We start from the raw sequence: 13,423 nt of genomic DNA, 5'->3' as shown, positions 1-13,423 counted from the left end.
GGCCGAGGACCACTACTACAGCGCAGAGGCCCGTTCTGCTCGAACGCATTGGCTGACCATTGATAAAAAAAGGATAAATTATCCAATATAATAAGTGAAAAGTCTAGAGTGCGACGGCGGCATCCAGCCTCTCGACATGTGGTTCGAAAAAATTCCAGAATTCTCTAAGTACGCACTCCTGCGAAGCTGACCTGCCGGACACTCGTTACATCCCACGTGTCTCTGCAAAATTCGTTGCGACCTCTTTATTCATTGTTTTCTGTGCATGAAAATATGGGCCTCAAAATGCCTCAATTTGCGTCTTTGCATCCCTTCGGAAAACCTATTTAAACGACGTCGGCGTCGCCATCACCCCCTGCTCTCTTTTTGAAGAGTATAAGTCTTTTTTCTAACCTTAAATTGCAAAGACTTGTTATACGTTTTCCCGTGATGATGGAGAGGTCCATGGTTGGATGCGTGCCCTTGTCTCTGGCGTGTAACTGTGGTGTCGCTTCGCTGTGAGTCCTCAGAAGTGAGTTGACTCCGGTGGGGTGCGCCCGGTCACACCCGAGAAGCTTCTGGCTGGCGCTTGCATCACAATTCGGAAAGATAGCTGAGCGGGCATCACAATTTTACTGGGCAGTTTATAGCGAAAGGCTTTGAAGACTAGCAATGCGAGAGCAATCTCGTGTCTTTATCTAATAGCAAGCTTCACTCTGTCATCCTGTCTCTGGTACACGACTAAGTATGTCTGCGATGGAATGAGAGGTGTGTCCGAATCGCATCGTGAGATGTGCTGGTCGTCCACATGGAACCACCTGCGCGACTCCGTCAGCCCCAGCAAGCCTTCGCAAACGCCTTCGCACTTACGGCTTACAACTGCATCGAAGTGGCTGCTCCACGTGTTAGCTACTCCTTTGTGCCCAACGACACTCCGCAGCGAGTACGTCTCGACCCTTGCTACTTCCTTCTTTCCCACCCGCACAGGAATATGCAGAGAGTGCGACAACGCTACCTGCCGCCGAGTAGATGCATCTATCCCACTACCGTAGATCGCTTTCTGTAGGTGCATGACTAGAACTCCTGGGAATCTCTTCATCTCTAAGAACCGTGTGTGCAAACCAAGTTGCATACAGTGGTCGCACCGCATATCAATCTCTTCTCCGCGCATGTATGTGTTGTAAAACAGCTCCGACAATGTCCTTTCATAGCGTGGGATGGGCAAAGTCAAAAGGAAACTAGACTGGAAAGAGGTCGGGGATTTGAAGCCGCATGAATGACACTTGTTTGATGAGGAAAGGAGAGCGGAAAAAGGAGGACCACTTTTTCTCTTCCCGATCGCCACGTCCGCCATCGGCGGTTTGCCGTAGCAAAGCGATGTCCCACAGCCCCCAGGTTCGGATCGCCAGCCGAGACCCAATGGAGATGTCCCTTGATTGCTTTGGGCTCCATACCCATCCTCTAGAATCTCGAGTAGACGTGCCATGGTTTCATGTGCATCTTGGGCATGCCTCGACTTCCAGCCGGATTGCTCCAGCAAGGTGAGTAAAGGACGGGGATCCAGGGCTCGGCGGTAGGCCGATGAGGGGGCGCACTCGAGAATGTAGTGCTTTACAAGTGAAAAAGGAGTTTCATAAGCACTTGTAGTATCCTGTTCGATCAACCAGTCCCGCAGCATTGAAACTGCCGAGAGAGCCGCAATCACCGAGCCTAAATGACACGATTGTCCGCTGTTCCAGAGACCGCGAGGTCTTGGTTCTATCCACTCATCTCTTGTCCTTTTTCGTCGTGTGGGAACCAGCTGTTCCTTCGAGGCGAAGGAGCGAAAGCTCGCTTGAAGGCGTGGTGCATAAATCAGCTTCGAGTTTTCACAACAGATAGGAGATGATTTAGCTTTCATGCAAGAATAACACATGAGAGGGGGCACTGCAGCCGCAGTATGGGAACAGAACCGGAGAACGTTAAAATATATATACGGAGATGGCTCTGTAGACAGCACCGAGATTCACGCTTTGACCAGGTAGTGAGTAATTTTTTCGATTTTTCCATCAATGTTTTGTCCACCTCACACAATGGAGTGTGAAAGCCTCGATACCTGCGACCGAAGATGGCTATGCGTGACTGTGTTCAAAACTTGCGAGAGAAGCGCTCCCCTGGATTTACTTTGAAGACTGTTCTAGGGTTTCATGCGTAAGTGAATGTCCGAATTTTACACTGCGTAGGAGTCAATTACCGAGATGAAGTCAGGCTTGAGAGAGGCTCCTCCTACAAGAAAGCCGTCGATGTCAGCCTGGCCAGCAAGTTCGTTAGCGTTGGCTGGCTTGACAGAACCACCGTAAATGATGCGAGTGGATTCAGCCACTTCCGGGTTGACGTTGGTGGAGAGCCATGCGCGAAGGGCGGCGTGGACTTCTTGGGCCTGCTCCGGGGTAGCAACCTTTCCGGTTCCAATGGCCCAGACCGGCTCGTAGGCAATAACTACCTTGCTCCAGTCTGTGACGGTGGCGGCAATGGCGGAGAGCTGGCGCTCGTTGACCTCAAGAGTCTTCCCTGCCTCGCGCTCTTCGAGCAGTTCGCCGATGCAAGCTATAACGGAGAGGCCCTTGGAAATGGCGTATGCCGTCTTAGTCGCAACAACTTCATCCGTCTCCTTGAAAATGGTGCGGCGTTCGGAATGTCCGGTGATCACCCATGGGATTCCCATATCGACGATCATGTCGGCGGCGATCTCGCCGGTGAAGGCTCCGGTGCTGCTGTAGCAATCCTGTAGGGACACTTGGAAGTTAGCAGGGAGAGCATCCTTGGCAGTCTGAGCGTAGATCGAAGGGGGGGCGATCACGATCTCAACTGGCTTGCCACTGTACTTGGCGCCATTGTCTGTGGACTCCTTCCACGAGGCGCAGAGCTCCGTAATGGACTTGACGGTGCTATTGCACTTCCAGTTGCCGCCGACGAAGAAGGTGCGAGTCATTGTGGTGTGGATCGTAGGAAAAGGGGTGAAAGAGTTGGTAAAAGTTACTGGACGACCTGAGAGAGGGTTTCAGTCTAAAAAGGGAGTGGCCGCGTTGCATATACCGCCGGCTTGAGCAGCGCAATTTGATGATGCAGTCTGGGATGGATTGGGCTTGAGAATTTTTGGTTTTTTAGAATAGGGAATCGGACGAATCGCTATGCTGTTCTTCCGCGTGCTTGACTGGCTGATTCTTTTTACTGGCGAGTGAATATCCACTTGTTGGAACTTCATTTGGCCGATCCCGATTCGTTTTCGGAGTCCAGCAATGAGAACGTGGTCTATTGCCACGGACAAAACAAAACCTATTCGTCTGATTTTCTTGAGGTTCATATTTTTTTGGAAGACGATTCTCAAGCCGTTGACGTCGACATCAAAAAGGCAAAATATCAATACACTTCAGCTTCCTGTTGTCATGTCACTGCAGTTATTGATCCCTCTTAGTGGGGCGTTCGCCAACTAAAGACCCGTGCTTTAAACGCAGATTTCGTAATCTGAACAACACCGCCATCACGCGAGATGAACTATGACGGATTTGCCTGTATTTTAGGCAAATGGCATATCTCAAAGAAGTATGCGTAGTTGGTACACCGCTCTTACCTTGGTTGGAATCCTCCAGGAGCAAAACAAGGTGAAAATTACTGTATTTCAAATATGGGAGAAGCTCATTCATTCTGACACGGTAAGGAAGCAAGAGTTTTATCCAAAAATTCTCCATGAATTCTCGAAGCCAAATTGTCATCACATCGGCGACCATTGAGGTGTATGCTTCGCTCAACGGAGACGGGTGGCTCGTTTGTTTGGGAGAGCGCAAGAGTACTCTTCTCTTCAAAATTGATTATCGCTGTGTGACGTCTCGATATTCTACCACAGTTTGTCAAGACTCCTTTGACTACGGAAAGACCTATCATGCATCTATCCTCCGAGACTAGAAACACAGAAGCATCGCATCAATGCGTCAGTAGTCTGGAATGAGCAAACAGTTTCGCTTCAGTAAACATTACAGATTCTCAGGTGTCATTTTACACTTTTGAAGTGTCTGATCTGCTTCAAGACGCAGAACAATATCTGGGTGCCACAAGCTATAAGAGGTTACGAGTTGGCAAACCTTCACAACACTAGAATACTTCATCGCAGAAAGATGAAAGAAAAAGCTTTTCCCTCCTTACACGAGCACTACCTCTCAACTTCGAGAAACTGAAGCCAAGGACCCCGATATTGTGAGGTTAGGCATGATTCCATGCCACGAAAATTGATACTGGTACGCATAATTATACACCTCTGCATCTCTGATGCACATCTGTAGGAATGGTCCAGGTTACACCAACGGACTTGTAGCGCAGGACACGTAGTATCTCTTAACGCCTCCGATCCTCGCGGAAAAGAACAATTGCATTCTATTTCAGTTAATCAAGAAACAAAAGTGCGCGCTTCAAATTGAAAGGTTAGCCGGCGGCTCAAACGCGGATGACTGCAGACACAGCAAGTACGGCGCGGAAAGAGCTGTTAAAACTCCAGGATTCACGTGTTCTTCTTGTGTTCTGCAGCAACTGTCGCTTCTTCTTCTTCTTCCCTTTGCTGATGCTGGATTCGAACACGTCTACTGTACAAGTGGACAAGCTTTAGGCCCATTCCAATCTACTTTCCAAAAGGTTGAATACACGTTAGCGAAGGGGAGATAACGATTCGCCCGAAAAGTATACCGATGACATCCAAAACTGTTCAAATGCATTATCAATCGAAAACTTACTACAATGACGTTAGCAAGAACAACAAACGGCCCCGAAACGAAGATCATCATAAACAACCCGGGACCGTCGAAGTAGTTTTGCGACGCGAACTGACTCCAATGCCTTTTTCCGTACATATTCAAGCGTTCCGCAGCGAGCGTGATCATAGTAATTACCATGAGAATACAAAACTGTGCAATCTCGAATCTGCGCGTGGCATAAGTTAGCATGAATAGGAATATCTGCCCCAAGACCAAGGCGAGGATGAAGGGCTCGTTCCATCGAACGGTTGCGAAAAAGTCTGCAAGTTTGTCGGCCCCCAATAGACCCTCTGCGTTTCGAAGAACTGTGTCAGCTGCTTCGTAAATGACATCAAGAGGGCCTGGATGTGCTTGAACGAAGTCGTTCATTGTGCCTAACTGGAATGGTGAGCATACGCATGTAGACGCTCGGAAGGTAGCCGGTCTCAGAAAGCGCCGAACTAAAATTAGAGAGAATAAAAGCAAGGGAAAAATCGCAATCTACAGTACCCTTGCCACAGTACCAAGGGTACTCCACAGTGCATATCGTACGGAAGGGCGCCTGTTGATGCACTCTGGAGAGGTGGATGTGAATATGTGTACTAACGCGCCATTCATTCGGGACTATAGCGTGCCTTCTCGGGTAGATACCGTACAGCACTTTGGACAACTCCTTTCCGAGGGTTGCTTCCTTCCATACAGGTCGTAAAAGCAAAGATCCATCGGGAAGCCGACCAGCAGCTAACAACTCTTTGCAACTTGTCGCTACAATCTACTCTCTGCCTCTTCTCCGGAAGTCTTCCCGAACCAGATTCAACCTAGCTCGGGAGGCGAATACAGCCTGCCCATTCCCTTCCTGGGCTACGATCCCACAGGTGACACAAAATAAAACTCGAATGCGCCAGTCGTGCAGCAAAATCTGCTGATGCGCCGCGTCGAAAGAAGATGTAGAGGCAAAACCTCTGCTTTTGGTAGGTGCAGCAGATGGCTCATTGGTTCTGTATGAACGAGCTTTGGTTGAAATCTTTTGCTTCGACAACACAAAGGAGAAGTATGGTGCTCAGCTGGCCCGTCCATAGCAGGACTGGGACCAAGAAAGGGCATTGTTCTGATTTGCCATGTACATAATCGATAGATGGAAGGGCGTAGGCCATCTTCGAGGACGAGGGGTTATAAAAGGCCTTGACACAAGCTCAATCCATCATCAGTGTTTGTGGCTTAATCGAACGTTCGTGCACTGTTTCTCGAAAATCGCTCAGCCCCTGACAGACATGACTAGGGAGGACGGGAATCCGTTGCGCACCGATACTTCGGCAGCGGAAAAGTCAAGCGGCTTTTAAAAACTGAAATCTTATACGCTCTCACCAGTGGTCACGTCTCGACGTTGCCTTCGCACAGCGTGCGTCATCGACACTGATGCATCGGCGTACCCACTCAGGTGTATGCTCCTACAAGAATATCTGCAGCACGAATCATGTAGTTACCGCCACGTTTGCTTCATGGCATGTGTGCACTGCGATTCGGATGGCAGCTTCTTTGCGATGGAGAGGGAGAACTACGCAGTCGTAAGGGCAGCAAGCACAGCACGGCCTATCATTGAGGTATTACATTTCGCAGCTCAAACTGACATCATGCCCTTCATTAGCTCTAACACAATCTATTCAGACACACTATTACTATCCGCGAAGAGATCCCGGGCGAACACAACTGGAGCTACCGACGCAGTCCACAAGAGAAGAACACCTAGCAACGACAGAGGAAAACAACATTTCAAACCCAAAGGTATCTGCGGGAGAACCAAAGCTGATCGATCCCCTCGGGCATTGCTTACACGTTGTCGACCCGGGCTTATCGCTGAACGAACCAGCCCGACAAATCTTACACGCAAACTCTCCTTCTTCGTCCTGGAATGTTCCTGGCGGGCAAGGTGTGCAAACCGCAGTCCCATCTAACCCATACGTCCCTGGAGGACAAAAGCGGCACCGACCATTCAGAAGTCCCCTCGACTTTGTTCCAAAGAATCTATCACCATCAGACGTGAGCGACATGCAAGCACACTTTCCTTGGAACCCTACCTCTAAAGGGGGGCATCTGCGACATTTTGTCGAAAGCCCGCCGTCACTGACCTCATTGAAGTTGCAAAGGATGCAAGTGTTTCGGACAGGGTCGTACCGATGGGTCTTGGGGCATCTCTCGCAGTACACACCTTCTTCGACGTTACAGAAGAAACTTTCGCAAGGAATCTCGGGAGGTGCAATAAGCTTGAAAGTGTCTGGCGGACAAACCGGGGGGTTGCAAACGACTCTTCGTCCGAGATTGTCGTTCACGCGCGTCGTGCCGGGTGGGCACAGCGTCTTGGGGGACACACAATCGCTGAAGTCGTCTATATCCAGCGAGGAAGGCGAGAACGATCTCCACGAAATCCCGATCAGGCCTTTTCGGCAGCGAAGGCATTTCGCCTGCCCACGTTGCGGTTGAACCAATCCATCTGGGCAAACCTCGCATTGTGCAAGTCCGGCCTTTGGCGCGAAGAATCCAGCGCGGCACGGGGTGCATTTCTTTCCTAGAGACTCAGTGGTAGTGCCAGGTGGGCACAGGCGACACCCTCCGTCGAGCGTCAGCTCGCTGCCTTCAGGGCATTCACATCCGTCGTCACCACTCACAGCTGCCCCTTTGCATGGAGTACACTTTGTCGACAAACTACCGCCGCTCTCCTGGTTCTTTCCGCATGGCACGCAAGTTCTTCGCCTCGGGTCGTATCGCTGTGACCTGTTGCATCGAGCACATCCACCTTGTTTGTTTCGAAAGTAGTTCGCAGGACAAGGGGTGTTGTCTGGAACACAAATGAGAGCTCCGGTCGCATTGGAATTCTCTCCGGCTTTGCACTTTGGACAGGCTGTAAAGGGCCCAAACGGATCATCGTCAGCGGAAGCTGCGGTACCTTTTGGACAGGGAGCACAGCGCGCGGCCCTTTGCACGGGAACTCCCCTGAAACCCGGTAGACATTGGCGGCATCCAGTGAATGTGCCATCATTGAATGCCCTTTCGGTTCCATTACATGGCGCGCATCTCCTAAACTCTCCCGCTGTTCCACGAGGACATGATTCACATCGCCCAGTTCCTCGACGTCCAACAAATCGCAAATTGTCTCGCCCATTGTCGATGAAACTGCAATCCATGCATTCATTCGCTCCTCGTGCAACTGTAAAGCCGCCATTTCCACAGAACTCGCACCTCCTTCGGTTGTCGAAGTCTATAACCGTATCTTTCGGACATGAAGTGCAAAACGACGACCCCTCGAAAGAGTTGGACCCCTTGCGGCAAGGACGGCAAGTAGAGCGACTTGTGGCCGCTTCACGTGTGCTGAACGTTCCGTCCGGACATAATTGGCATACATCCAAGCCTTGCGCGCCTGCGACGGTACCAAAAGTACCCGGAGGACATGGGGTACAAGAAGTAGCACCCGCCGATATCTGAAAGGTTCCCAGAGGGCAGTCCTTGCAGCGACCGCGCTGGAAGAAGGTACCAGGGCCACAGTCTCGGGGTCTGAGCCTTGCGGGAGCGGAAGGGAGGGTTTGGCCAGATACGGAGGTGAAGAATAGGGCTACAAGGGTGAAGGTTGAAATGAGATGCATGATGAGTTGGGGCTGTGCAATTCGTGGTTGCACCGGTGAAAGGTGATGGACGGTGACATCTTGTCATGAGATTGCTTTATAGAACATACGACGTGCGCTCTGCTTACGGGCTCCAGACAGAGAGCTTCCCACAGAGAAGCATGAGGTCTTTGATTTGTGCATCTGTTTGCAGGCGCGTCGTGTTACAGAAGATGCAGTGCCACGAGGCTCGGGAGTTGGGATGCAACCACTCGCTGACTTTGACGTCAGATGCCAGCAAGGCATTGCTGGCTCTTTCGATCTGGGCGAGCAGAGAGCTTTGGAGAATCCCAAGTAGCAAAGCATGTCACAAATGAATGCTCACTCTGTGGTGTTAGGGCATCAAGATCAATTCACTCCGGATGGGAGATGTCCGGGATATTAGATAGGATGCGAGATAAGATGCTATTGTACAGTATGCATAAGTTGGTTCTGGACCAGGCGCCCTACATATCGCGCTTTGGTACGCGGGTATTGGCAGAAGCGAAACGAGGGTAAGGGTCGCACAAATTCAGCCAGGCATGTGGTTCGACAGTAGAAAAGGGGCGCGCGGAGGGGGCTCCGGCCGTGTTAAGGGCAAGCAGTTAGGGTCCTGCGTCAGCGTGCCTGGTTCGTAGACATGGGGGACACTGCGGCGGGCGCATAGCTTGCAAAGCATCGCGGTTGGTTACACTCCGTCGAGGTGTTCTCCTGAAAGTGATGTGGGGCGCAAAGGGCTGTGGCTGCCGGCAAGCGCCGAAGGGAAGGGCCGGGGCGGACGCCGACGTCGGCTGGGCGGGGCACAGTGGCAGGCATCTAGCGGCCCTCCGAGGGCACAGCCCGGCGGCCCTAGCTGCGTGGCGGGCGCCGTTACTGGGCGCCTCCGGAAATTATTTTTTGTGTCAGAGTCATATTTTTCTTTTTTGTGAACAAAAAATGAGTTTTACCACGGAAATGCTTGCGCACATAATGTGCGTCCCCCTACTGTACGCATGCTTTGAACTCGTTCCTAACGACGAGCACGGCACCGGACGCCGGCGATGACGCCGTCGGAGCTCTATCTACAGTGTGTGCTGTGAGCTAAGCTCAATCATGATGGTGTTTTCACCGAGCAGCCACCGTCAGAACCATGAATGACCAAATGGCTATTCTATTGCTACTTCTCATTCAGAGCCATGCTCGGTAGGATGTAGATGTCGAGTCTCGTCGGTCGGGCGGCGGCCGACGCTTTCTCTGTGTACAGTAAATTTGGATTGTACGCGCGCACATTTTGACATTTGTGCGATATACATTTAACCTAGCATGGGGTCGCCCGTCCGAGAAAACGGCGCGTTGTGTGTGCACAACGCGCCGTTTGTGTGTCACAAAATCCCGATTTGGTCAACGCAATTTGCGATTTTAGAATTTCAGGAGTCGCCCACTTGCCGTATTGCACTGTATGTGAGACGCTAGCCTACTGAGAGCCCGTCCCAACATAGCCATGCCTTTCTTTCCGATATCAAGTTAGGCCATATGATTGGTCACTGCGAGGTGCCCACGTGAAAGACATTAATAGTATATATTGAAGACCTTAAGATATATATTTTAGGCTAATTACATTAAAGCAGAAGGTCAGCACAAACAATGAGATGTATAAAATGTACAAATAGAGTGGGTCCTTCAAACTACTGTAGCAACAAATCGAATAATCATCAACATCCACTCGTGCGTCCCCACTTGCAAACTCCTCCTCTCTCCTCCTCTCCCACCATTCCCATATCTCACTTACTCCGTCTCTCTGTCTCTCCGTCTGTCTCTCTTTCTCTGTCTCTCTCTCTCTCTTTCTCTGTCTCTCTCTACCTCACTAGCTCCAGCTTCCTAACTCTCTTCACATCCCCAGAGTCGTCCCTCCCTTCCCATCCTCAGCTTGCCATCGCCCTCACAAAACGCAGCTTCTTACCTCCCTCACCAACTGCAGCTCCCCCCTCCCTCACCATTCTCAGCCTCCCCTCTCCTTCAAAAACCGCCGCTTCCTGCCTCCCTTTTTATCTGCAGCTCTCTTTCTCCCGGAACGTTCCCAGAGTCGTCCCTACCTTCCCATTCTCCGCTTGCCATCTCCCTCATGAAACGCAGCTTCTTATCTCCCTCACCAACTGTAGTCTTCCCCCTCTCTCACTATTCTCAGCTCCCTTTCTCCCTGACCATCCCTAGAGTCGTCCCTCCCTTCCCATCTTCGGCATTAGTTCTCTCTCACCATCTCCAGCATCCTCGCTCCCTCACCAACCGCAGCTTTTTCCTTTCCTCCCCATCCGCCCCTTTCTGCCTCTCTCGCCATTTGCAGCTCTCTATCTCCCTGACCATCCCCAGAGTCGTCCCTCCCTTCACATCCCCAGATTCGTCCCTCCCTTCCCATCCCCAGCTTTCTATCTTCCTCATTAAATGTAGCTTCTTACCTCCCTCACCAACTGTAGTCTCCCCCCTCCCTCACCATTCTCAGCTCTCTTTCTCCCTGACCATCCCCAGAGTCGTCCCTCCCTTTCCATCTTCGGCTTTAGTTCTCTCTCACCATCTCCAGCATCCTGGCTCCCTCACCAACTGCAGCTTCTTGCTTCCCTCGCCATCCCCACAGTCTCAGCTCCCCGTCCTGAACTCCAGCTCCATCTCACCTTACTCAACCCCAGCTTCCCGTTTCCCACTCCATTCCCATCTTTCAACTTTTCTCCTTGCGTACCTCGTTCCATTTCTGTTCCTGTCCCTTCCTCAGTATCGCCAGCGCCCGACCTTGTCTAGAAGGCCATGACCTTCTATAGCTTCCCACGTCAACCATTTCGAATAATCCAATTGCAGCACTACTTGTAGAGGGGGACGAATATTTATTTGTGGCGTTGGCGTACAGGAGGTCGTTCCAATCGTTTTGCCTTTACCAGATCTATGAGACTGTCACGTTTTCTCGAACCCGCCATTCTTCGTCCTGTTTCCCCTCCTGTGTTTGCTGACCGCGTCATTTGTCTGTGCCACCTCAAGCTTTCTGTGTAAACCTGTCTAAACTCCACTGCTGTCATACCTTCTCGCCTCGAACCGCCTTCATCGACAACGAAATTGTGTATCTTCATGGCAGTGCACACAATTCGTGATGACTTCCGTACTGCGAAACGCAAGGGCCTTTGCAAAATGCCCCATTTGGCTACTAAAATCCCAAACGCCTGCTGTACGTGCATTCGTAGTGACGAGTGGTAGAAATTGAACGCATCTTCTGTCTCTGTAACCTGCGAGCTTGGTACAGGTGTTATGACAGTTCCAGTGCACAAATATGCTTCGTCAGCGGCTATCCAAAATTCTTCGCACAAACGGCCCTCCTGAAGATATCTTCCTAAACTTGAGGTCTCATGACTGAGCGAGTCATGAGTCGAACTCACGCAGCGACAGGAGTATGTCAGAAAACGATAATTGGAGTCCACCATAGCTTGCACACAAAGGCCGTAAAACTCTTTTCTGTTGTAGTACGACGCGGGGTTTTCTTCCTCCCTTGGTTTAGTGATTTTAACTGCAAGACCATCTAGAGCCCCGACACACCCGTCCAACGGACTAAGTGTTTTTCTTGAGGTTTTGAAAGCGATTGATGATGTATAGAGATCTCCTCTTGTTTTCAGCAGTCCAGGAAGCCGGAGGACCACATTTAGCACACTTACAGTGTCCTCAAAAATTCTGTGGATAGTAGATTTCCTCACGTGGTAGCTTGATATGAGGTCCCACATATCTGCTCCAGCTAGTAGGCGTAGGGTGATTCCGAGGCGCATATCTGGCATGACGGTTGTTCTCTTTGACCTTTGACCCATCTCAATGTTTTTCTGAATTTTACACTGAATAAGTCGCAACAATTTCGCGAAGATGGGACAAGACATTCGGAATGCGCCGGAAAACTCCTCATCGGTATAAATTGAAGTTACAGATAAGAACGTCCAATTCACTTTTTTGATTGGGGTTTGTGAAGGATAGATTTGCGGTGCTGGCTGAATCGGTATCGGGCTTATATGATCTTCGTCTTCTGAAAGGGAGGCAAATTCCAAGTCAAAAGGTGGGACGATTAGGGCCAACTCTTCAGATCCCGAGGACCTCGTCTTTCCCGGAGAAGACGTGATTTCGTCTCTATTCATGAGGTGGGATATGCGCCAGCGATATTCGGTTGAAAAAGGGTGTGAAGGGGGATATGGCATCCAGGAGTGCTGGAGATAATATGGAGGTGGAGTTGACAAAAAGTGGTGCTAGACGGGAGACGGTTTGTTGCACGGATGATAGCGTGATGTTGGGGAGATCATTCCCACTTTCCGCTGGGCATTTTACTGACTCTGTTCAGCGCGTTTGAGACCTTTTTTACTGTGGTCGCTTGCTTTTGAGTTGTCTCAATCTATTTGTTGTCCAATGAAATTGCCTTTCTGTGAGGCTTACACTCCAGGAGAAAGGGCGCGTACTACCTCTTACTAAGACTGCCATGTTAATATTTGTATCAGCAGCAACCAATCAGGAGGCTCTGCGCGATTGCCACTGATGTGATATGCTGTGTTGGGACGGGCTCTGACAGGGCAGGCATGCGTGCCACGCGACAGATTCGCGTGGCACAATGCGTATCGAGGGGAGATCGAGTCGCCATTCGGCGAGGCGGGACGCGCACATGTGGCGGACGTGGGCGAGCAGTGTATTGGTCGCTGGAGACTACAAAGTAGGGGGAGTACGGCCGGCGAGAAAGACGGCGTCGGCGGCGGCGGCGTCTACCCTTCCCCAAAAGGCTAATCCCGGACACTTTTCAAACAATCTTCGAAAAAAATACTTTGCTGCGGATTTTCGCTGTTCTAACTAGCATCAATCGATCTGGGAGGCTGTTTTCTAGGAAACTTCAGTCGCCGGACTGCAGAACGCCTGTGTTTGAGGACACTCTCCTACAGTAGTGGCCAGCGCCCAAATTGACATGTGAGACATTTACAGTTGAATTCCGGACAGACCTTTATTTCCCCTCCAACCCGCTTCCAACCAACTTATTGACGCAGTCGGTGGCATCCATTTGCACCACTGTCCCTT

The 13,423-nt window shown here is 50.7% G+C and overlaps 5 protein-coding genes; 1 reads left to right on the top strand and 4 right to left on the bottom strand.

Moving 5' to 3' along the window:
• Positions 1-593: 593 nt before the first annotated feature.
• Positions 594-1,879, bottom strand: CHC_T00004398001 (hypothetical protein). XM_005716229.1 is given in 2 exon segments: positions 594-673; positions 674-1,879. 1 exon segment carries the CDS (start codon positions 1,877-1,879, stop codon positions 674-676), a length of 1,206 nt encoding a protein of 401 aa, XP_005716286.1. The 3' UTR covers positions 594-673.
• A 131-nt stretch (positions 1,880-2,010) lies between these two features.
• On the bottom strand, positions 2,011-2,950 carry CHC_T00009126001 (triose-phosphate isomerase). XM_005716228.1 is given in 2 exon segments: positions 2,011-2,188; positions 2,189-2,950. 1 exon segment carries the CDS (start codon positions 2,948-2,950, stop codon positions 2,189-2,191), a length of 762 nt encoding a protein of 253 aa, XP_005716285.1. The 3' UTR covers positions 2,011-2,188.
• Positions 2,951-3,987: 1,037 nt separating this feature from the next.
• On the bottom strand, positions 3,988-5,165 carry CHC_T00004397001 (hypothetical protein). XM_005716227.1 is given in 4 exon segments: positions 3,988-4,510; positions 4,511-4,627; positions 4,740-5,129; positions 5,130-5,165. 2 exon segments carry the CDS (start codon positions 5,127-5,129, stop codon positions 4,511-4,513), a joined length of 507 nt encoding a protein of 168 aa, XP_005716284.1. The 5' UTR covers positions 5,130-5,165; the 3' UTR covers positions 3,988-4,510.
• A 1,250-nt stretch (positions 5,166-6,415) lies between these two features.
• Positions 6,416-7,918, bottom strand: CHC_T00004396001 (hypothetical protein). Its single transcript, XM_005716226.1, has one exon. The coding sequence runs from the start codon at positions 7,916-7,918 to the stop codon at positions 6,416-6,418; it is 1,503 nt and encodes a 500-aa protein (XP_005716283.1).
• A 705-nt stretch (positions 7,919-8,623) lies between these two features.
• Positions 8,624-8,890, top strand: CHC_T00004395001 (hypothetical protein). The gene has a single exon (XM_005716225.1). The coding sequence runs from the start codon at positions 8,624-8,626 to the stop codon at positions 8,888-8,890; it is 267 nt and encodes an 88-aa protein (XP_005716282.1).
• Positions 8,891-13,423: the final 4,533 nt, after the last annotated feature.

This window comes from Chondrus crispus, genomic scaffold, assembly GCF_000350225.1.
Source record: "Chondrus crispus Stackhouse genomic scaffold, scaffold_23, whole genome shotgun sequence".
NCBI lineage: Eukaryota > Rhodophyta > Florideophyceae > Gigartinales > Gigartinaceae > Chondrus > Chondrus crispus.
This window is presented reverse-complemented; position numbering and strand designations above follow the sequence as displayed.

Coding starts and splice junctions, on each gene's coding strand:
- CHC_T00004398001 (XM_005716229.1), bottom strand. CDS start 1,879: ATGAAAGCTAAATCATCTCCTATCTGTTGTGAAAACTCGAAGCTGATT.
- CHC_T00009126001 (XM_005716228.1), bottom strand. CDS start 2,950: ATGACTCGCACCTTCTTCGTCGGCGGCAACTGGAAGTGCAATAGCACC.
- CHC_T00004397001 (XM_005716227.1), bottom strand. CDS start 5,129: ATGAACGACTTCGTTCAAGCACATCCAGGCCCTCTTGATGTCATTTAC. Junction 4,628..4,739: donor TTCTTGCTAACGTCATTGTA/GTAAGTTTTCGA, acceptor TTTGGAAAGTAG/ATTGGAATGGGCCTAAAGCT.
- CHC_T00004396001 (XM_005716226.1), bottom strand. CDS start 7,918: ATGGATTGCAGTTTCATCGACAATGGGCGAGACAATTTGCGATTTGTT.
- CHC_T00004395001 (XM_005716225.1), top strand. CDS start 8,624: ATGCCAGCAAGGCATTGCTGGCTCTTTCGATCTGGGCGAGCAGAGAGC.